The sequence below is a fragment of the Nannospalax galili genome, unplaced genomic scaffold, assembly GCF_000622305.1.
Source record: "Nannospalax galili isolate Female #2095 unplaced genomic scaffold, S.galili_v1.0 scaffold646, whole genome shotgun sequence".
NCBI lineage: Eukaryota > Metazoa > Chordata > Mammalia > Rodentia > Spalacidae > Nannospalax > Nannospalax galili.
In genome coordinates this window covers 3,286,412-3,309,629 of record NW_008355279.1, presented here as the reverse complement: position 1 = coordinate 3,309,629, position 23,218 = coordinate 3,286,412, and the positions used below count along the sequence as shown (strand labels likewise).

At 42.5% G+C, this 23,218-nt stretch overlaps 1 protein-coding gene across 1 annotated transcript in view; it reads left to right on the top strand.

The window, feature by feature from the left end:
• LOC103749584 overlaps nucleotides 1–23,218 on the top strand; it is a 193,047-nt gene that overhangs the window by 105,521 nt on the left and 64,308 nt on the right. The window contains exons 28-33 of the mRNA XM_017803006.2: nucleotides 1,117–1,234; nucleotides 1,950–2,115; nucleotides 9,358–9,496; nucleotides 18,788–18,938; nucleotides 21,004–21,099; nucleotides 22,285–22,440. Of these exons, the coding sequence (XP_017658495.2) occupies nucleotides 1,117–1,234; nucleotides 1,950–2,115; nucleotides 9,358–9,496; nucleotides 18,788–18,938; nucleotides 21,004–21,099; nucleotides 22,285–22,440 (826 nt within the window). The remainder of the gene's footprint in view (nucleotides 1–1,116; nucleotides 1,235–1,949; nucleotides 2,116–9,357; nucleotides 9,497–18,787; nucleotides 18,939–21,003; nucleotides 21,100–22,284; nucleotides 22,441–23,218) is intronic.

Genomic DNA, 23,218 nt, shown 5'->3' with positions numbered 1-23,218 from the left:
ATAACATAGTATATAATGCATATTATATATAATATACACTAGAGTACATGAAATTTGTCAGGGAGCTAGTAAGAGAGGAAGAGATAGGGGAAAGGATCTAAATACAATCAAAATATATTGTATGTAATTTATAAAAATTCAATTAAAAAAGGAAGCAGTTTATGCTGTGACTTGACAGCTCTTCATTTATGATACCTGGCTTCTCCATGATCTTTGTCAAGTTATGTGCCGTACAACTAAATCATGTGATGTGAAACCTTTGGTAAGCACCCTCAAACTTATAAAAGTCTGGTACTTCCTTTGTTCTGGGAATTGCTGTAAGGATTCACCCTGGAAACGTTTCTCTGGCCTCCCTCTCATAATGGCTATCCCTCCCCCAACCTTATCTCCCATGCTTACTTTTAATGAAGTTCTTGTTCAGGTTTTAAAGGGAGTCTTTCCTTCCTTTTAAGGCCCTCATCATGTTAAACTGTACCATTTTCTGTCTAATGTTCTCCCTCCTACCTCCAAGCCCTAAATGAACTATCTCTTCTGAAGGGAATTATATATCAGCTTCCTTTTCTCAAACTGATTGCTGCATCTATATAATTTCTTTTGTTATTTGTATGTAATAGAAACATAGTGGGCAGGGAAGAAAAACAAAACTGGTATCTAGAGGCATGATTCTAGAACTAGACAGATGTGTATTTAAATGCTACCTTTGCCTTGGGAACTGGTAGGCAGGGCCTGCATAACCTCCCAAAGCCTTAATTTCCTCTGTCATGAAACAGGTACAAAAATAGGTTGTGAAGACATTAACTGACATAAAATATGTAACACTCAGTATGAGGCCAGCCATCTAATTCCTGCCCTTCCTTACCACACTGACCCTCCCTCCATACCCACGCCTTCCTCCTTCCCAAGTAGCTCAGACTAAAATCAGCCTCCTACTGTTCTTCCAACTGGGTTATTTATGTCACTCTGGCCACCTGGGAGCAGTAGAAAGGGGCCTGCTGCCCTGGCCTGGATGCTGGGCCTGCAGTGACAGGCCTGTGTGGCTGTGGTCCTTCACATACCACATGCCTCTGGCTTGTAGGAACTTGCCTGTGCTGTTGCCATTTTCTTCTCACATTGCAGGAGTTTCCAGCCTCGGCCTCGGAGCTTGCTATCAGATGATGGGAAAGTCTTCCTCAACTTATGGTTTATCCCCCATCCTTCCGAAGTGCTGTTTATGTACAAAACTCTGCCAGAAAAGGTTTGTACTTTGTGTGTGTGCCAGAGTGGAAAGCGGTCATTTTTTTATGTTTCAGGGTTAAGCACATCAATTCAACAGAACGATTTTTTCAGTGATCCCTAATCACAGAAATCTTTTCATAGCTTCTAATACTTTTACCTGCTTTGTTATAGTTTCTCTTGAGGCTCGTTATTTCATGAATTCTGTTTTTCCTTAGGTGATTAATGAACACTAATTTGGGCTTCCAATATGTTCCTTATTAATCCTCAGCTTCCTCCCAGCCCTTAAAAAAAAAAAAAAAAAAAACACCCTGACTAAGTTTGTTATTTTCCCTTTCAGATATTATCCTGTGTCACTGTAAAATGTTCATTTAAATATAGTCAACCCTTGGTACCACAATTTGTGCATCCATGGATTCAACCAATCACTGATCAAAAATATTGGAGAAAAATTGTGTGTGTACATAGTACACATAGATATTACAAGTAATTGAAGGTGACTAGAAGTTCACAGGAGGCTGTATATAGGCTAAATGAACATAGTGTTCCATGTTAAATAAGGCACTTGAACATCTGCACATGATGGTGTCCATAGCATTCTGAGGTCAAACGCTGCAGATCCTGAGGGACCAGAGCATACATGTTTAAAGATATTGTTCCTTAGTTGTGCTGAAATATTTTATATGTATCTTAGAAAGCATCCTGAAACTTTTTTCTTTTGTTGCTTTTACCTGCAGGCTGCTTTTAAAGCCTTAAAGCTAACCCTCCAGCTGATAGCTTCACTCCACGATATTGTGGCCTACCTTTTCAGCTTTGCCAAACTGGGCAATTGTTCAGCATGCTTTGAATTTCCTTTAAGTCCTAACCCTTTGAGAAGTGATTGGGGAGGAACCGAAGGCATTGGTAAGTGACTAACCATGATTAAAAATCACCAATGATGTTCAGTTGAAATTCTATGAAATTGTTAATATTTGGAAACCCAGAACTATATTTCTTCAAATGAGAGTGATAGGAAGGACGAAGGAAAAGTACCATCATGTACTGTCTCCAAGTGTGCATTCAGCTGATTGATTCCATGTTCATAGGCTCACCAGAAAGTACCCACTTAGTCAGTTGTCCAGGAACCCAGGCTTGGACCCCACCTCTGCTCAGTAGTCACTAGATGCTAGTTACTTTCCTCCCTGGGTCTCTGTTTGCCCATCTACAAACTGGAATGCTAATGTCTGTCTCATAGAAATGTTCTCTGGATTAAAATATAAAAAAATGGGTTGTAAGGACATTAAGTGACATAAACTACGTAACACCCAGTATTAAGGATACATAGGACTCCTTTTCTTCTTCTATCTTGTGAACTCACATGACAAGGTCAGAAATAAGCATGCACTGTTAAGAAGCCTTGAGTCAGTTTTGATTATCTTAGAACCATCTGATAATTCTGTGGTAAGAATGTTGCAGCTTTAGTTTCCTAGTCCTGTTCCAATCAGTGAATGAGCACTGGGTTATGAGACAAACATAATATCTCCATATATTCTAGTATTGACAAGATACTATACAATCTGCTAGGGAGAGAACTTAGTGAAGTGCTTGCCATGCAACCTGAGTTTGATCTTCAGAACCCATGTAAAAATGCTTACAATCCCAGCACTGGAGAAGCAGAGACAGGGGCTCCTTGGCCAGCCAGTCTAGCCTAATTAAAGAACCTCAGGTCAAGGAGAGATCCTGTTTCAAAAAACAAGGTTGACCTCTGGAGTATGTGCATGCACAAACACACACACACGCACGCACGCACACACACATACACACACACACACAGGCACACAGTCATATCCACATGAGCATGCACTAACATGCACACATATATAGAGATATTATACAATAATATCTTTTAAAAAATTTATGCGTATGCCTGTATCTACAGGAGTATATGCCACATGTGTGTGGGTGCCTATAGAGGCCAGAAGAGGAGTCAGATCTCTTGGAGTTAGAATTCTAGGCCTTGTGCATGTTGTCATGTTGTCACAAATGCTGTAGGTTCATATGGGCAACTACCCTGTGGTGTTCACACAACACATTTTCTTTGTATTCATCTACCACCTCTGGCTCTTACAATCTTTCTACCACAGTGATCCCTGAGTCTTCAGAGGAGAAAGTATGATATAGGTGTCTCATTTAGGGCTGAGCACTCTGAAGTCTCTTAGTCTCTGCATGTTGACCAGTTGTGAGTCTCTGTGTTAATTGCCGTCTGCTGTAAGAAGAACCTTCTCTGGTGAGAGTTGAGAGATGCACTAATCTTTGGTTATAACAATAAATCATTAAGAGTCAGTTTACTACTCTGTCAGTTTAGCACAGTAGTAGTAGTGGATTCTTCCCTGTGGCCTGTGATCTTTTCTAGCCACAGGTTCTTGGCCCTAGTCATAATGCCCAGTATAGACTCCATCTTGTGAAGGGGACCTTAAATCCAATCAGAAGGTGGTTGGTTACTTCCATAACATTTGTGCCACCTTTGCACCAGTGGGCATATTTTGCCAAGCCTGTTTTTATTTTAGCTCACAAGGTTTACAGCTGGGTAAAAAAAAAAAAACCTTTTTCTGCCAATAATTTACATAGTACCTTCTAGTACTATGAATGCTAGCCAGTAGAGACAAGACTTAGAGGTCAGTATCAGCTTGATTTCTCCTTGTTTGTTCTATGAGTCAGGTGTGTAGTGTCTTTGGCAACAGGGTCTTACTGTCAAGTTCTGACAATTAAACAAGTATAACAGCAATAACCAGCATTGTTTGAGGGTCTATGGGACCCCCCTTCCCCAGTCAATAAGACCACAGTAGTATCTTTTTAAAAAATAATTTTTATTATATTTATTTTATGTGTATAAGTATATTGCCTGCATGTATGTGAGTGCACCTGTGTCATGCAATGCCCTGGAGGTCAGAAGCGGACTTTGGATTCCCCTAGAACTGGAGTTAAGGACGGTTCATAGCCACCATGTGGGGTGGGAATCGAACCCGGGTCCTCTGCAAGAGCAGTCAGTGCTCTTAACTGCTGAGCCATCTCTCCAGCCCCCCACAATAGTATCTTATAAAGTAAATAGAGTTTATTGGAAGCAGAGACACAAATCTTATTTTAATAATTTGCCTCCCATACAAATTAAATCACTAGTTATGCTACTAGTAATCAACTAATAATAAGTATGGTAAGCCAGGAATTTTTATTTTTTTGGCCTTTTTGAGACAGGGTCTCCCAGTAGTGGGGCTGGCCTAGAACCCACTACGTAGACCAGGCTGGCCTTGAACTCACAGAGATCCACCTGCCTCCACCTTCCGAGTGCTGGGATTAAAAGCATACACCACTAAGCCCAGCTTAAGCCAAGAATTTTAAAGAATGAGATGAGCCTAAGAAACAAGTAATAGGCCTGTTTAGACCTGGTGGTTTTAAGAAAAATATGATCTAACCTGAGTCTATTCCCTTTCAACTGGTACATAAAGAAAAAAAAATGTTTCCGGGGACCCTGAACCTGGTGGCCAGCAGATTTGTGTCATGTTAATAAACAATGAAAGAATCTGACTATTCTGATGTGGAGCACAGGGAAGGGCAGAATGGTGACAAGAAGGATGCTAGATGACCTCTGAGTTGAAGAAGGAGGAAGCGGGGAGATGTCAGCACCACCTCAGCAGGAAGCCTGGAACTGCTGTTAAGATGATCAGCTCTCAAGAGGACCACCAAGTCTTCAAGACATGCATCACAAGACTGAAGAAATACCAAAGTACCCTTGCTAATGTTGGGACTGTTGGAATTCACTCAGAATAGGCTAAGATGCTCAATCTTAGGGAAGCTGCTATGAAATTGTGGGAGCTGGACTTCAGAAAAGGGTCAGGAGAAAGGAGGGAGGGCCGCAAAAAATGGCCTTCCTGCCCTTAGAAACTGAGAGAGCTAGAACCATGTTTCCAGATGATCACAGTTCAGAAAACCCTCCAGCAGCTGGGGGAGCAGGGGAGCCTGTAGGGAGCTGCTTTGGGGGCACTTGCCTCAACTTGGATTGGTGGAAATAATAGGACAGTCCTAGCAAGACAAGAGAAGGTCTCTCTCTGGTGAAGGCCATCAGCCTACCAGTGTGGTGTTGACAAACAGTGGAAATGAGGTGATGGTTGATGACCTAGCGTTCAAGATGAAGGAAGTTGTTTCCTTGCTGTGTGTGCCACAAACATGGAGATCATGGAACTACACGTGGTTCAGGCTTTCTGAGATGTACAATTAGAGATGGCCTACTTGGCTTGCTGCAAGAAAAAAACATTTGTGCTCCAAGGAGACTATGCAAAGTTTTGCATGAACTGATTTGCTGAAAATAGATAAAGAGCAAATTAAACGAAAAAGAAAAAAAAATCCACTAACACAATCATCTTTTTTAAAAAAGGATAGGCTGCTTAGCTCCTGGCCCAATTCCCAGAGGAGCCAGGGAGAACCAAGGTGAAAGAGGAAATGGGAGTCTGGCCCTCTAAGCTGGTTCAGAGCTAATGGAGATGGATAAAATTACTTTTGTGAACTTGCATGCTTTCAATATTTTTAAAAGAGCACTCGGCATTTGAGCACTTGGTCCTCCCCTATGGCCAAAGGAAACAGCTCTGATACTCCGTGAGCTCTCTGTACACTCTGCCACTTTCTCTCCTTCCCTGAAAACCAGCAATTCTCTTCTGAGTCTTTGTGAAGCAAAGGACTTAAGCAGAGTAGGGCAATTTACACAGCATTCTCTGCAAAGGATCAGAAGGCCAGTTGGAACCCCACACAATAAATACACTGTCCCTCTGCCCAACCCCTCTATCGTGTGTGTGTGTGTGTGTGTGTGTGTGTGTGTGTGTGTGTGTAACTTCCCACATTGGATCAGTCTGAGGACACCTGATATTTCCTGGGTTCCTGTGACTCACCCTCAAGCTGTCAGCTGTCTGACCACCTTCTGCCCCACCTTACACCCAGGCTGTTTCCCCACATCTGCCACATCCTCTCCCCAGAAGCATCCTGTCCACACCAAGGCAGAAAGGCCAGAAAGAAGACTGTAAAATCAGTAAACATCAAAGGAAAGGTAGTTCCCATGGCCACAACTGTGTTTTAATAAGGCCACATTTCAACAGACAGCTATTTTTACTTGTTTTTAAACTGTCATAAAAGTATTATGTTTCATTAGCCCAGCGGTCATCTCTTCACTTTTATCTCACATGTACTCTATTTCCCTCCTCTCCTTAAGAACTCTTTTTCTTTCTTATGGCCCTTTTCTAGTCTCATGACCTACACCCACACTCACATAGACACACATATATAAAAGCTGAAAGCTATATTTGCATGAGTGAGAACGTATGATATTTGTTTTTCTGAGTCTGGATTACCTCTGCTAATGTAATATTTCTAGATCCATCTACTTTCCTGAAATTTTCGTAATTTCATTTTTCTTTCCCGTTTAATAAAGCTATATTGTGTGTATGCACCACATTTTCATTATCCATTCATCAGCTGATGGCATCTTGGCTGATTCCTTATCCTTACTATTATGAATAGAGCAGCAGTGAGTATGGATTTGCAGGGGTCTCTGTAGTAAGATGTAGAGTCCTTTAGGTATATACCCAGATGGTATAGCTGGGTCAGATAGTAGGTCTATTTTATTTTTATTTTTATTTTATGTGTATGAGTGTATTGCCTGTATGCATGTGAGTGCACCCGTGTTGTGCAATGCCTCGGAGGTCAGAAAAGAGCTTTGGATTCCTCTGGAACTGGAGTTAAGGATAGTTTGTAACTGCCATGTGGGTGCTGGGAATTGAACCCAGGTCCTCTGCAAGAGCAGTCAGTGCTCTTAAGTACTCAGCCATCTCTCCAGCCATGGTAGTTCTATTTTTAATTTGAGAAACATCAACAATGATTTCCATAGTGGCTGTACCTGCTTATACTCTCACCAGCAGTGATCCTCCCCAACATTTGTTATCATTTGTTTTCTTGATATTAGCCATTCTGACTGAGGAGAGATGGGATCTCAAAGTAGTTATAATTTGCATTTCCCTGATGGCTATGAATGTTGAAGACTTTTAAAAATATTTATTAGCCATTGTGTTTCTTCTTTTGTGACCTGTTTGTTTAGTTGCCCATTTATTAATTGGCAAAGGGTTTTTTTATGTTTAATATTTGCAGTTTCTGTATTCTAGATATTAACCCCCTTTTTGAAGTATAGCTGGTAAAGAACTTCTCCCATTCTGTAACCTGTCTGTTTGCTCTGCTGATAGTTTTCCTTGCTGTGTAGAAGCGTTTTTAATTTCATGAAATCCCATTTGTCAACTCTTGAGGTTATTTTCTGTGCTATTTGAGTACTGTTCAGAAAGTTCTTTTCTATGCTGACATCTGGAAGCATGTCTCTGTCTTCCTCAACATTGCAGATTTCAAATTAACATCTTTATCCATTGTTGAATTGATTTTTTGTCACCACATAAATATTTTGATCACATGCCATCCTGTTCAAACAGCACAACAATAGACATGTTGAAATGTGGCAGTCACCAGGATCCAGCCACTCCAAGGAGTGTGATGTTTTCATTTGCCTGCATTCTCTTGTAGCCTGTGCCCAAATGCTTTGTATATTTACATTCTACTACAGTGCTTTAATCATAGGGCATGTGAGGTTTTATATTTTCCTTTACTACAGAGGATCGTAAACATCTTTGCCTGCTTTCCACTTGCCTCACAGTGTATTGCTTTTAGACCCAAAACACTAGGCTGAGAACAAATGAGGCTCAGTGAGCACTTCTCCTCCCACCATTCACCCCAAACATCTGGTGCAGTTCATGTTATTGCCACTTCTAGCAGATACTTCTTTGTAGACTGATGGGACGGATCATCACATTTAGAGGAATCACAAAAAAGTTGATGACTAGACCCAAATATTTGGAATTATGGGAAAAAACAAATAATATTTTTGTTATGTGTAAAACAACAAATGGATGTTTCTGGACTGCTCATTTTTCCCCAAAGTCACATAAAAGTATTGCAAATATTACCAGTCATTCTCAGCCCCAGATCCACCCTGATCAGACTTACAAATGGCGTCTCCATTCATTCCTACTGTCCTCTGCTTTCCTGATGGGTAAATACTAGGGAGGCCCTGGCAAGGGAGGGGAGAGGCTGCTTGGGTCTAGAAGAACTGCTGAGAGAGCCACCCCAGCAATTCCCTTGAGCTACTCCTGCCTGTGGCTGCCCATGGAGCAATAGTGACCAATTTCCACAGTTCTTCCTATAACACAGATACCTCTCAGGGCAGAAAGCCTTTGTGTCTTTGGAGAGAGCAGATGAGCATTTTTAGACCAGCTGATATTCAGATATCCCTGACAGTATAGGCCTGCTGCACTCCGTGAGAGTTCCTTATTTTTTGCTGTGTTCTCCCAATTTGTCTGACTTGCTTCTTCCCTGGGCCAATGACAGAGGTCCAGGGACAGCTATCCAGATGCAGGCCAGGTTCCTAAATCCATCCAGCCTGAGTGATCCAAAAAGCATCTCCATACAGTTTTGTCTCAAGTGAGTACAGTTATTGTATGGAGCATTCTCTTGTATAAGATGTCTAAGAAATAAGCCAAGTTGCTAAAATGACTAGAATCTCCTAGAAGCTCATGCATGGATATACATGCACCTGTATGTATGTATATCTATGTGCATATCGTTTTTACTCACTTTATGACTCTTGATTCTTTCAGTCCATGAGCCAATGACAGGGAAAGCTGATTTGCATGGAAATGAGTATGGTTATAACTGATGGTAATTTTAAAGTTCTGTGTTCTGAGAACTTTGCTTTCCCATCATGCGTCATTTCTCTTTTTCATTCTATTTTGAGACCACTGCCTTGTAAATCTTAAAACTTTCAACAATATGTTTTCACTATGCTGAAAGCAGAGCAAGATTTTATCTTCCGGAGGGAGGAAGGAAGGAAAGTCAAGTCGGACCTTGGGTTCTAGAGCATAAGGCTTTGCTGGTCTTGCAAAACATATAATTAGCACATCCACAAACAAAGGAGCAGAAGTCTGTTTAGGTGACAAAGTAACTCTGGGGGTGAAAGAAAGGTTTACAGGATTGGTTATGGCAGCTTGTATTTCACACCATCTGACTCCCATGTTGCCCACTTTCTAGGATCTGAGCTACAAGAACTGCAGAAAATGCTTGACAGCCTCCAGAGTCCCCAGGACCCGAGCCAGGTGGCCCAGGCCCTCCTCCTCCGCAGGGAGGTGATGCTGCTGCAGTTTGATGCTGCTGTAAGGCATCTTCTCCGGTAAGGGCTAGAACACTATTCCTGCCTAGGAAATCTGCTGAGCAGGTGTTTGCTGAGGGCCAATTCAGGGAGGCCACAGCTGGCAAGATTAGATGATGAGCTTAAAATAGGGGCATGAGTGGATCCAGCACAATGGTACTGAATGCTTCTTGCAGGAAAGTCTGTCTGTATGGAATCTGCCCTAAAGATCCTGATATTATTAAATGCAATTTCAAAACAGTTTGTTTAACAATTGCTGCTTTTGATATCCTTATTTGGAGTTAAGCTTTCTACTTATTTTTTTTTAGTTTTTTAAATAAATTATTATTTTTTTAATGTGTATGAGTGTTATGCCTGCCTGTGTGTAAGTACACCCATGTTGCGTAATGCGTGCAGAGGACAGAAGAAGGCATCAGACAGGAACAAGAGTGACAGATGGTTGCTAGCTGCCTTGTGGGTGCTGGGATTCAGACCCAGGTCTTCTGCTCTTAACCGCTGAGCAATCTTTCCAGCCCAGCTTTTCTACTTCAGAGGATCATTATTCTTAAGAGTTTTATTTATCTTTCAACTTTATCTTTCAAGGGGACATTTTCACTATGCACCTGAATAGAATTGGATCAAGGAGTTAAACTTATAAGTCAATCTTCCATGATAGGAACCATCACCTCACATATTCTGCAGGCAAAAAGAATGTTTTATTTAGCTAATTAATCATGACTGATGGATTTGGATTGAGTTTGGATTCAGATTCATCTTTCAAGCCAGGCAAGGTGACACACACCTTTAATCGCAGCACTTGAGAGTCAGAGGCAGGTAGGTCTTTGTTCAAGGCCAGCCTGGTCTATATAGTGAGTTCCAGGACAGCTGATTCATGTTTCAAGAGAAAGTTTTATATGAGGGGGAGAGGAGTCCGCCTAAGCATCTCTGCTTGTTTTGTTTTCTCTTTGTTTGTTTTCTTTTGTTTGTTTTTTTTATTGTTTAAAAAAATTTTTTTCTTTTGAACAGTATCTTGCTGTGTATCTCAGAGGAGCCTGAAACTCACTATGTAGCCAAAGTAGGCCCTCAAAATGTATTCCTCCTGTCTCAGCCTCCTGAGAGATAGGATTGTACCCATACAGCACCACACCCAACTCTGATTACTTTGTTTTGGCTTGAAACAAGGTCTTACTTTGTAGTACTTGCTGGCCTGGAACTTGCTAATATAGACCAGGCTGTCCTCAAACATGTAACGGTCTTGAGTGCTGGAGTTATAGGCATGAGCCACCATACCCAGCTTCAATTTCTTTTAAATTATCCAAACTTATTAACTTCTTCTAGTTTATCTCCCGTGTGAATATTCAACTTCTTTTGTCTATACCAGAGAATTACAAGTGTTTCCCACTTTTAGCATTAGACATCTGTAGAGAATGAGGATGTGGGATTGTATTTAATGAACATATTTTTCTACTTTGCTTTTTCTTTTTTCTGGCAGGAATTCTTGGATTTAGAATGTAAATTCAGCAGGACAAAAAAAAATCACCTTGAACTTTTTACTTTCTTTTTTTTTACTTTTAGTTTACAAACAGCTTCCTGAGCTGTGGTCTGACAGGGAGGTTGTAAAGGCTATGACGGTCAGGATGTCATAGAGTAAGCCTCTATGTTCTGAAACCTGAGGTGTTTGTTTGTTTGTTGTGTTAGGGTCTTACTCTAGCCTAGGCTGGCCTGGAACTTCTAGAAATTTTCTGCCTCAACGTCTCAAGTACTGGGATGACAGGCATGAGCCACTACATCTGACCCAAGGTCAGAAATCATAATGAATTTACAGGTAATGAGGAAATAGGATCATCCCACAGAAGGCCTGTTTGGGTTCCTGCTGTGTAGGGTCCTTTCTGGTACTGTTCTCCCTGAGAAATCACCCTGCTTCCCCACAATCTCTCTTTTCTGGCGTGCTTTGGCAATGAAATGGAGGGCACTGTGCCCTATGTCTGCTTTCTAAGAGGAAACTGTCCAGGGGCATGACTTGTGTCCTTTACTTGTTATGTTTCCCTTGCCTTTTTTCTTCTGAGCTCTTTGGGTTGGGAGTGTGTGAAATTGCACAGCTAGTAAGCTGCAGACTAGAATTAGAACCTTAGGTGTGTTTAGCTCCAAAGCCTGAGAACTACGGTAGATCCTGAGCAGCTGCACGGCAAAGAAGGGGACTCAGAAGAGAAGGCAGGAGGTGGGAGAAAAAGAAAGGCTGAAAGGGAGATGTTGTCCTCTCTATCATCTTAGGTAGCAATGTACCTGTGAAAAAGGAAAGTCTTTAGACAGTAATCAGAGACAGGAAGTTGGGAAAGTTCTTAGAGCTTTTCAGAATTTAGCAAAACTGAGCAATCAGGACTGTTTGACCTGGAGAGAGATTTGCTTAAGTAAACCAAAGGCTCCCTCAGAGTTTGAAAAGAAAGCACAGAACTCTTTCCTGGAATGAGAGCAGCCCGTTTCAGTAGAGTGCAGGAGGCAAAAGATGGAGCTCTGTCCTCTGGCACCTGAGGCAAAGACTCAATGAAAGTTTGTGGTTGTCCCCTAATAGGTCAGAGTCATACTGTCTTGAGCCCATCATTTCCTTCTGGGCATGCCCACTGAAGAGTTATCTATCCTATGATCTAAGACGTGTCTGTGGGTTAGGTTTATTTGTGATGCTTGGTGAAGTAAGTGTTCTTGAGGGTAAATGGTTGGTGGAATGATGCTTTGGGCCAGTCTCATCCATGTAGGTCAAAAGTTGGCAAACTCTGTTTATTTTGTGTGACCTGTGGTCTAAGGATGGCTTTTACATGTTTAAATGGCTGGAAAAAAAATCACTAAGAAAATAGTATTTAGTGGTACATGAAAATTACACAGATTTCTTACTTGGTGTCCATAAATGAAGTTTAACTGAACAAAGTCATGCTTACTTGTTTGTTTGTTTTTGTCTTAGTTTTTTGAGAGATGGTCTCACCCAGGCTGGTATCAAACTCATGGCAATCCTCCTGCTTCTGCCTCCCAAGTACTGGGACTCCACGCATATGACACTATGCCTGCAACATGCCCATTTATTTGTGGATTGTCTCCAACCACTTTCCTTTATAAGCAGAGTGGAGTGGGTCCTGCAAAGCCAAAAATAATGGAATTTAGCTATTTAAGCAAAAGTTTGCCATCCTCTGAGTTCAATAATAGAATTTCTTTTCAATTTGTGGACAGAAGGACAGAGGAAGTCCTTCAAAGATGCCCTGTAGAAGAGAATGAAACATGTACTATAAAAAGTGTTTCTGCTCCAAGTGTGCCATCCCATTTGGGGTGATTAAAATAAGAAGGAAAGCCGGGCATGGTGGCGCACGTCTGTAGTCCCAGCACTTGGGAGGCAGAGGCAGGCGGATCTCTTTGAGTTCAAGGCCAGCCTGGTCTACGTAGTGAGTTCCAGGACAGCTGGGGCTACAGGAAGACCCTGCTTCAAAAAGCCAAAATAAAAAAGAAGGGGAAATGGGAAGAAGTCCCCAAAGTAGCTTCACAGACTTCACTCAGGGTCTCAAGGGCATGCATACAGGAGAGGCCAGAGGTGCCCTCCTGTTCCTTGCTTAGTTGTTCTTGCTTTGTTTTAAAATGTATTCTTATTTTTGTGTTGGTCAGGTTTAAGTGCCTCGAAACATTTAGATGTTAACATGTGGCTCAAGGTCATCTGGGGGTTTCTGGGAAACACACATGGGAGCTGGGCTTGGCTTATGGCTGTGTCCTCAGACTCTAGTATTTCAGAAATGCAGAGGAACACTGTGCCTAGCCTGTCAGGACTGCTCTGCAGGTTTTGTTATATTCTTGCCTCCAGGGAAAAGCTTTAGCACACTTCTTGCGAGTTCACCGCTCTCTGAGTTCTTAGTCTGAAGTGTTTGCCTGGTACCTGACTGTTGGCAGTTCTCCCCCATGAGGCATGGCAGGGATCCTAGAAGCCCCCAGCCATGTGTTGATAAGAAAGCAGATGGAGTGTGGCAGGAATGTTTGGGGAATTCGATATCGTAGTAAGCTGTGGGGACACTTTATTATTTATTGGCAGGTGACAGCTACTCGTTGCCACAAATTGCAAGCCAGCCTTTCCTTCCTTCTACCTTTATATGGGTTCCAGGGATGGAATTCAAGTCATCAGGCTTGCACAGCAATTCATTACCTTTACCCTCAGAGCCATCTCACCAGCCCCTGCATGGCATCTTGGGTACTGTTTGAGAGCTGCACTGGGCAGACCCACACTGACAGAGACTCTAGATTGAAGACTTGCCAAATGAGGGTCTGAGTGAGTCACAGTGATGATGAACCATTTCAGTATTTCCAAACTCATGATGAAAAAGATACATTTTCCTAGCTTTGTAGCTAAAAAAAGTCACATTGTTTTTTTATGTTTTATTTATTTTTTGTGTGTATATGTGTATATTGCCTGCATGTATATAAGTGCATCCTTGTTGTGCAATGCCAGTGGAGGTCAGAAGAGGGTGTCAGATTCCCCTGGAACTGGAGTTATGGGTGGTTGTCAGCTGCCATTTGGGTGCTGGGAATGATCCTGAATCCTCTACAAGAGCAGCCAGTGTTCTTAACTGCTGAGCCATCTCTTCAGCCCCTAATTTTTATTTTTTGAACTTGAGTCATAAGAACAGGGTTAGATGAAGGAGACTGGGGTCTTGACTTTGACTGCATTACTACCACGTATCATTTCTGCGGGTTGTGAATTATTTCCACTGCATTTACACAACAGGAAAGAGACTGTCAGAGAACTTTTGTAAGTTACCCAGGTCGTGCGGGTTGTCATGGTAGTACTTGTACTCATGCTGCCTGTCTGACTCTACAATCCTCACCCCTTCCTGCAGCTCAGGACTTGGGTTAGAGATTGACAGAAATTTGATACAAAAATAGAAAAATACTAGTAGGATGTGACTGTGCATGCCTGCAATCTTGAAAGACTGAGGTAGGAAAAGCGCTGTGAGTTTGGGGCCAGTCAGTTCGCACTACATACTAAGTACTAGGACAGTCAAGGCTACAAGAAAGACTTTCAGAAAACCAAAACAGGGGCAGAAGAGCTGGTTCAGTGGTTAAGAGCATTGGGTGCTCTTGCAAAGGACCTGCATTTGGTTTCCAGCACCCACGTGGCAGCTAACAACCATCTGTAAGCCCAGTTCCAGGGGATATGACACCCTCTTCTGGCCCCCATGAACCACCACACATACATGCGGGGAAAACACTCATACACATAAAACTAAGATAAAAAAGAAATCCAAAAATAGTTAGGTGTGGTAGTATACACCTATAATCCTAGCACTTGGGAGGTAGAGGTAGGAGGACCAGGAGTTCAAGGTCATCCTCCCTACACAGTGACTTCGAAGCTAGCCTGAACTCCATAAGATCCTATTATAAATCACCAACAAAAATATATAAAATATGAAAACAATACATGTTTGGTAGAAAATTCTTTCAATGTGAAAGGAAGATGTCAAAGAGGATTAATGTTAAAAATGTTAGGTGCTGTATTAGTTACTTTTTCATTACTGTGACACAACTCCTGACAAAAACATTTAACAAAGGAAAGGCTTCTTCTGGCTCACGGTTTGAGGGTGCAGCCCATCTTGGTGAGAAAAGCCTAGCAGTAGGGGTGTGAGGTGACTGCTCACATTGCAGAGAGAGGTGAATGCCAGTACTTGGCTTGCTTTCTCTTTTTTCCCATTTTGTTGAGCCTGGGACCCCAGCCCATGAGATGGTGCTGCCCACATTTGGGGTGGGTCTCCTCTCTTCAATTTAACCTCTCTCTGGAAACACCCTCATAGACACCAGATGTGTGTCTCAAAGGCAATTCCAAGTCAACCCAAGTCAACAGTGAAAACTAGCCTGACAGTTACAATCCTGTAGGCCTTTTAGGTGTGATTACATTGCATAGTTCCCTAATAAGCAATTCTAGTAGAAGAGAGGTGAGTCCTGGGAAGGGCCACGGTCTAGACTGAGGAACTGGGAAAGCAAGGAAAGGGATATCCCACTGTATGATCCATGCTGCTGCCTATAATCTGACTCAAGTTCCTCTAGAGTTCACCTCACTCCATGATTCCTGAGCTTACAGTGGCTCTCATTTACTTCTGAACTGTATTAATAGCCTTTGAAGTCTCTAAGCATCTATAGACAAATATCCCTAATGTGTTAGTTCATTTTCTGTGTCTAGAAAGAAGTCCTTCGAGGTGTGGTCCATTTTGATCACAGTTCTGGAGTCTCAAGGGTGTGACTCCAGCTTCTGCTTGATTCTGGTGAAGTCCTAATGGTAGGTTGTATCAGAATGGAAAGAGAGGGGTCCCAGGAGGATTACATTAATTCCCTCTAAGGGTATCCCCCACAATGACCTAAGGACCTCCTACTAAGCCCTGTCCCTTAAAGACCTTACTACCTCATAATATCTCTACATTGGGACCACACTTCCAACACATAAACCTTTGGAAGACACCCTTAGACCGTTTCCAATCACAGCACCTAATGCGTGCACAGGGGAACTGAGAAAGCAAGGAGGGACCTTGTGCTGTGTTGATTTTTCCTAGGGAGACTAACAAACGCTTACCCATCCCAGATAGGACACAAGCTCAAAGACTTAAGAAACAGTTCTACCAAGTCTAGCTTGGTGAGGTAATGAACTTAATTTGGGTTATTTATAAAAGCGTGGGTTAAGGGATACTTACAAGAGCATGGGTTACTTAACTATAGCCACACTATCAAAGAAAAGTTATCCTATCTTACCTTCACCCCCAGTGTCATCTCCAAACAACCATTTAATACTTATGCAAAATCAGGGAGGGATATTGCCCTGTGAGACCCTCTGCCCTCTTCATGACCAAAAGACAATGGGGCCAAACTTATGTTGGTCTTCTGCTCATAATCACAGCTGATGAGACTTCAAGAAGTCAATGGTCAAGTCATACCCAGAGGACAGTGCTCCATAACACCTTGGATCCTTGGCAAGGCTCTAAAATTTTGCCAAGAATAGAAGTCACTTTGGTAATTGTTCTGAAGTTCTTTACAAACTTACTAAGATAAGAGAACATGTGAGGGGCTGGAGAGATGGCTCAGTGGTTAAGAGCACATACTGCTCTTGCAGAGGACCAGAGCTCAGTTCCCAGCATCCACATGGGGCGGCTCACAATCACCTGCAACTCCAGTTCCAGAGGATACAGTGCCCTCTTCTGGCCTCCACAAGTATCTGTAGTCATGTGCACATGCACCCACATAAACACACACAGACACACACAGACACACATACACACGTCTCATCAGCCAGTCATTGTGTTCACTATCTCAGTGCTCCAGTATTTATTAATATCATTGAAATGTAAAAGGAGTTTTAAACTGGCTCACTTGTTCAATATGCAGTTGTAAAGCCCCCTTTATCTGTCTCTGACCTTAAATTCATAGGTCCCCACTTCTGCTGATGGCAAAAATATGAAACTTTGCAGTGAATGCCATGCCATTGAGTCACACCTGTGTTTCAAATCACTGTTTGGAATTTCAAGCCTGTTCGTTATTGCCTTTTGTTTTGTTTCCTGTTCACCCTGTTGGTGAGGGAAGGGTTCTACTCTGGATTATGTGATGGCTGAACAAATGACACTGAACAGTGGGACAGATGAAATCAGCAGCAGTTTGAGAGGACACCCTGCAGGTCATGTGGGATCATTTGTGAATAGAGTGAACAAACAGGACAGAGGGAGACCGGTTTTACAGTATGAAGGAGATGTGGTGTTCCCTGGTTGCCAAGGAGGATGAGGTGGATTTGTTTGTGTAGCTCCAGGGCCTGGAGGAAACAGAAACTGTTCTGGGGAAATGGGAAGAGCACCTATTCACTTTGAAAGGAAGGTTGTTGAACATGGTGAACCTTACCCTGGGGAGGAGAGGAGAAGCTCTAGTTAGGCTTATTCAAAGCTCTTCCATCTGTCAAGGAAGTACAGATTATCGGACCTTGACTTTAGGTTTCCTACTATGGTATACCCTCTCCTTGCTGATCCTCCCAGAGATGGCCCAAGTTCTAAGGGGTGCAAGTGAATCGAACTGGCAGTTGAGAGGAACAGCCACTTCACTCTTCACTGTTGTGAGCAGGTCCACCCACCCTCTTATGGTTGGCTTCCTGTTCTGCACGCCTCCCGGGCACTCCCCTATGGGCTCCTGCACTCCCAAGCCTTCCCCCCACCTGCTAGGGTCTGCTAGCCTCCTCCTCACTTCCACCAGCTGGCGTGTTCTTCACCCTTTCCCGTTTGGTGTCTGGTTTGTGAGACTTGGTCCTCACAGAAGACCCAGGTGCTCTGTTCTCTGGAATACCCTCCCCTGATTTATTCGTTGTCTGCACTTTTCTTAGACATCCTTTAGGCTCTAAAGGAGTCTAGCTAAGTTCTAGAAACAATTCTTCCTTGTTAATCTTATTTCCCTTGGGGCAAAAAAAAAAAAAAATCACTCTGATTTATCCTGTGTGCCTTTCCACTCTTGCTTTGGTATAAATGTCATGCTCTCATCTTCAGGGTTTATGGTTCTTGGTGTGTAAAGACAAGGTTTGTTTAAAACAAAACAAACCAAGACTAAAGACTGTTTTCTTTCTAACCCCTGGCTCTTACATAACTTAAATTTGGCTCTATATATCATGGACTGTTATTTCAGCTATTGACCTTAAAATAGTTCAACAGAAACTGTGCATGGTGGTGCATGCCTTTAATCCCAGCACTCAGGAGGCAGAGACAGATGGATCTCTGTGAGATGGAGGCCAGCCTGGTCTACATAGCAAGTTCCAGGCCAGCTGGGGCAACAAGGAGACACTGTCTCAAAAATAAAACAAAACCAGACAAACAAAAGGCAAAACACAAATCTCAAACAAAACAAAACAAACAAACAAAATAGTTCAACAGTAGATGTCTTGTTCCATAAGCATACTACCCAATTTGGTAGCCACAGCTCTTTAATTAAAGTTAGTACTAATTGAAATTAAGTAAAATTTTAAATTTAATCCCTCAGTCACAGTAGCTGCATTTTAAGTGTCCAACACAAACATGCAGCCAGTGCCTACTGAATGGACAGTATAGATATAGAATTTTCCACCATTCTAGAAAGTTCTCTCAGAACACTACTGATAGTATCAACTTCCCTATTAATAGTATCAATTTTTCCTGGAGGGCTATGAACTGTGAGAAGGAAGGACAGTGTGGGTGGTATGGATGAGGAATCTGTTACTCTCTCAAAATGTTATCTTGCTACAATAGTTTTGAAGAAAGTTTTGCACTTTAGAAGCATAAGCAACCATTTTAAACAAAAACCCACTCCATATTTTGGCAGAACATTTTTGGCAGCCGGAAATGTTCCCGCCTACCAGTCTGTCACAGATGGTGCATACCATGGTTTGCCACCACTGAGCAGTTCTCTCAGGAAGAGCATTTTTGCTTCGCAGCTCAGCCTGCCCCCGCCGCTGGATCCACAGAGCCTCCAGGTGAGTCTCAGAAGTGTTTTGTATCTATGAAAGGTGTGCGGGGTATAGGGGGGATGGTGTCACTTTGCTTCCATTTGCTTTCCATTTTGCAGGATCTTCAAACTTCCATGGCCTTCTGTCTTCACTGGCCTCCTTCAGTCACACAGGGAGCCACCTGGGCCTGCTGGCCTGCTGTTGTTCCCAGTCAGGATTTTTTCTGCACATGTTCTCAACAGAATGATAACACAGCAGCCTGTCTGCTCACAGCTGGCAGAGAAAAACAAAACCCCAAAGCCTTGATCTTTTCCATTTCACAAATAATAATAGCAATTAGAATGCATAAACTAGGTCAGCTGCTGAGTTTTGAATTGCCCTGGTTACATGTGTTATCAAATATAACCCTGGCAACTGCTATTGCTCCCAGGCAGGCACAGCTCTACAAGGTTATCCAGCTCTACAAGGTTCAGGAAAGCCAGGGATCAGAACACTGAGAATCGGAGCAGCATTGGATCCCAGAACTATGTTGCTTGTCTATTACCACAAACACATGCCCCCCCCCCAGCAGCTAACAAGTTGAAACAATAGACATTCATTATCACTTCCAGTTTCTGTTGGTGAGGAAGGTGGGAGCAATGTAGGTGGCAAGTACTGGCTCAGGGTTTCCCACAAGGGAGGGCTGCAGACAAGATGCTGGCCAGAGCCAAAATCATCTCACGGTGGGACTGCAGAATAATTTTCTTCCAGCTACAGCTGTTCGTAGATGTCAGGAGAGCCATGTCCCAAAGTCCTATGGTCTTTGCTATTGAGCTTTATAGAAGCTGTATAGAAGATGGCTTTCTCCAGAGCAAGCAGCCCAAGAGAATCCAAGGTGAAAGCCATGGTCTGGATGACCTGATTTCTGAACCGAAGTCCATCACTTCCACCACATTCCATTCACTAGCAGTGGGCCACTAAGCCCAGCCATGTTCAGAGGGAGGAAGAGCAAATTCATTCTCTCTCTCTCTCTCCTTTTAAAAAGGCCGCTTTTCGGTTACATTTATTTGATGTATGTATGTGTATGTGTGCACAAGTATGTGCCATATCGCTCACATAAAGGTCAGAGAACAACTTGTAGGAGTCAGCTCTCAGCACCATGTGAGTCCGGGGTACTCAAACTCAGGTAGTCAGGCTTGGCAGCAAGCTCCTTTACCCCCTGAGCCATCTTGTCAGCTCTCTCTCCCCCAACCCCTCTCATTTTTTGAGAGGGGGTCTTGAACTATTATGTAGCCAAGTATGACTTTGATCTGCAGATTCTCCTGTCTCTATCTCCCAAGTTTTGGGACCTTAAAATTACCTTGCAAGTGCAGGATTTTTTAAAAATTCTTCTAAGATTTATGTATTTTATGCATATGAATGTTGGCCTGCATGTATGTGTACCAAGTACATTCTGGTGCCTGTAGAGGTCAAAAGAGGGTGTCGAAGGTGTCCTGTTCTCTGCAACCCAAACTACCACAGTCTCTAAGAAGTGACTGAGAACTAGATCAGAAGAATAGGGTAGATAGGCAGGCCTCTGGGTCCAGGGCTGTATGTGGTGATATAAGAGATAAGGCATGCCTTAGCTTTTGCTCTATAGTTCAGAGAAGACAGAGCTCACCTGTACCAGTTATAGTACTGGGTCTTGAGTTGATATCTAAATTGGAGCACGATGGTAAGCAAGGACATTTCAATATTGGTAGCATTTAAGTAAGTTTAGTTTTGTTTATTAAAATATGTCACCTTGGTATTGTACTGTTCTGGAACTTTGTTTTGTTTGAAACAGAGTCTTACTATATAGTTGAAGCTGTCCTCAAACTTACAGTCCTCCTGCTTCTGGAACTTTGAACACTAGAACTGTCTAGTTATACTAAAATCATCTCAGCAAAAATGAGAAAAAGAAATAATTATTACTACTCTTTCCTCTGTATCATTGGGGTTGCTCCACTGAGAAATATTTCTGTATAATAAATGAATCACCTGAGAGGGCTTGCGGCAATCCTGTTTGTGTATAGATGGCTTCATCAGAGGGACAGAGGACACCATTATCATGTCTACTATTTGTTTCTTTTAGGCATTTGTGCTGTTCCCTTGGAGAACATTTCTGGAAGATGGTGGACCATTTCCATTTATGAATAGCACCCCAAACACCCTAGAGCATGATATGCAGGTAGGTTTGTCTTCCCACTTGCTGGGAAGCAAACTTAATACAGGTTACAAAGCAGAGTTATCACTAGGCCGCCCCTCTAGCCAGTGCTAATGTATAAGATAAATAGGTGTTTAATTATGAAGCTGCAAACCTGAGGCTGCAAGGCGAGTCACCTTTTCTTATTGTAGAAGGAAAGCATGCTCCCTCAGCAGCTGTCGGCCTTGGTTGAGACTCAGCTGAAGTTTCCATGGCAGTAATGACCTAGAGTCTGGGCCTCAGAGAGAGCCGACTGCCAGCTGGCACTTGGAGGTATGGGACTTCCGACTTGGTGGGATGAAATCTGTTTAAGCAGGACTGAGGGGGAAATTTTATTTTAATTGTTTTGTTTATCATCATTAACCTCTTTTAGATTATTTTTAATTATATATTTTCTTCTGATTAAGAAAACATTTATATGTTTTTATTTAAAAAAAAATAAAGTGCCAGGTATAGTGGTGCACGCCTTTAACTCCAGGACTCAGGAGGCAGAAGCAGGTGGATCTGTGAGTTCAAGGCTAGCCTTGTCTACATAGTGAGTTCCAGGCCAGCTGGGGCTACAGGGGGACCCTGTCTCAAAAAAACCAATGTGTGTGTGTGTGTGTGTGTGTGTGTGTGTGTGTGTATAGAATGACACAAAAGATCATGTACAACTTTGCTTCAAAACATGGAGTGGGGAGTTGATAGATGGCACAGGATTGACTATAAATTGATAATTATAATGGGAAGTATTTTGTTTGCTTTTGTATGCGTTCAAAATCATCCCTAAATAAAATGATTTTTTTTTTGCAGTAAAATCAAGAAGAGTTAAAACAAAAACATTATTGTTGCAAAGCTCAGAGACAATCACAGTTTACCTTTTGAGTTTTCCTCCAGCTTTCCCCCAGGCATGCCTATGCTTGTATCATTACCTTTAAAGGAAAATTGATATCACACCATTCATTCATCACATATGCTGTATGGCTAGGAAATTTGCTACTTCTGTACAGAGTCAAAAATCCAATAGTCAAGAAGGACTTTAAGCTAGACTGTACTCTGGTTTTTATGGATTGTTTTAATAAAGAGGGCTGAGGGGTATAAATGTAGTTACTCTGAAATTTTTTCTTCCAAACCATTATGCAAAGGATACATAGAACTCTTCAGAGTAAGAAGGTATTTGTTTGTTTTTAGATGTGCCTCTGTGGACTGAGTAACCGTGACCGCAAGGTGGCCCATGGAGAGCTGGTGGGTGTGCAGATGTTATTGGAAGATGTGCTTCTGAGCAGCTATTCTCTGATCATGGAGGGTTCTCCTGAGCCACAAACCACGATGGACCAAAATACACAGGTATTCTTGGTGAACTGTCTACAGTGCTGTGCCTATTTGGGAGACAGACTTAGGCCACATCTTTCCCATAGCCACTCCTATTGTGTTCCATGACCCTGCTAATGCCACATGAAGTGACAGTGAAACTGGGGAAAGCTGTCTTAAGGCATTTCTTTTCACAGTGAGTCTCATGATTAGTCACATTTCCATTTCTTTTATTTGTTTAAATTTTAAAATTTTTATTTATTTTTATTTTATGTGTATAAGTGTTTTTCCTACATGTATGTTAAGTATGTATACAGAGCTGGTGGAGGCCAGAAGAGGATGTAGGATCAGTGGTTAAGAAGGCTTGGTGTTCTTCTAAGAGACCTGAGTTCAGTTCCCAGTACCCATGCCCAGTGACTCACAACTGCCTATAATTCCAGCTCCAGGGGATCCAATATGCTTTCATGAGCACCTGAACTTACATGCACAGACACAGACAGGGGCATGCCAGAAGCCCCAGATGAGCATGTTAGGCCTGAGTTCGCATCCTGATGCCTCTACTAGCCTGTGGGTGCTAGACTGGCAGTTCATCCCCAGGCTTTTCCTCCTGAAGCACTAGGTAAAGAGCCACTTCCCATCTAGTAAAGTAACTCTCAACAGTTCTGCACATATCTAGGAACCAGGCAGAGGCATGCTGGAGTCAGGGAAGCTAGCCGGAGCGCCTAACTGAAACCTCTTATCAGAGCCCAGCTTTCGAGAGGCCTACACCCACAGTCTGTTTCCATGCTTCCCCAACCTCTCCTGCGACAATGTA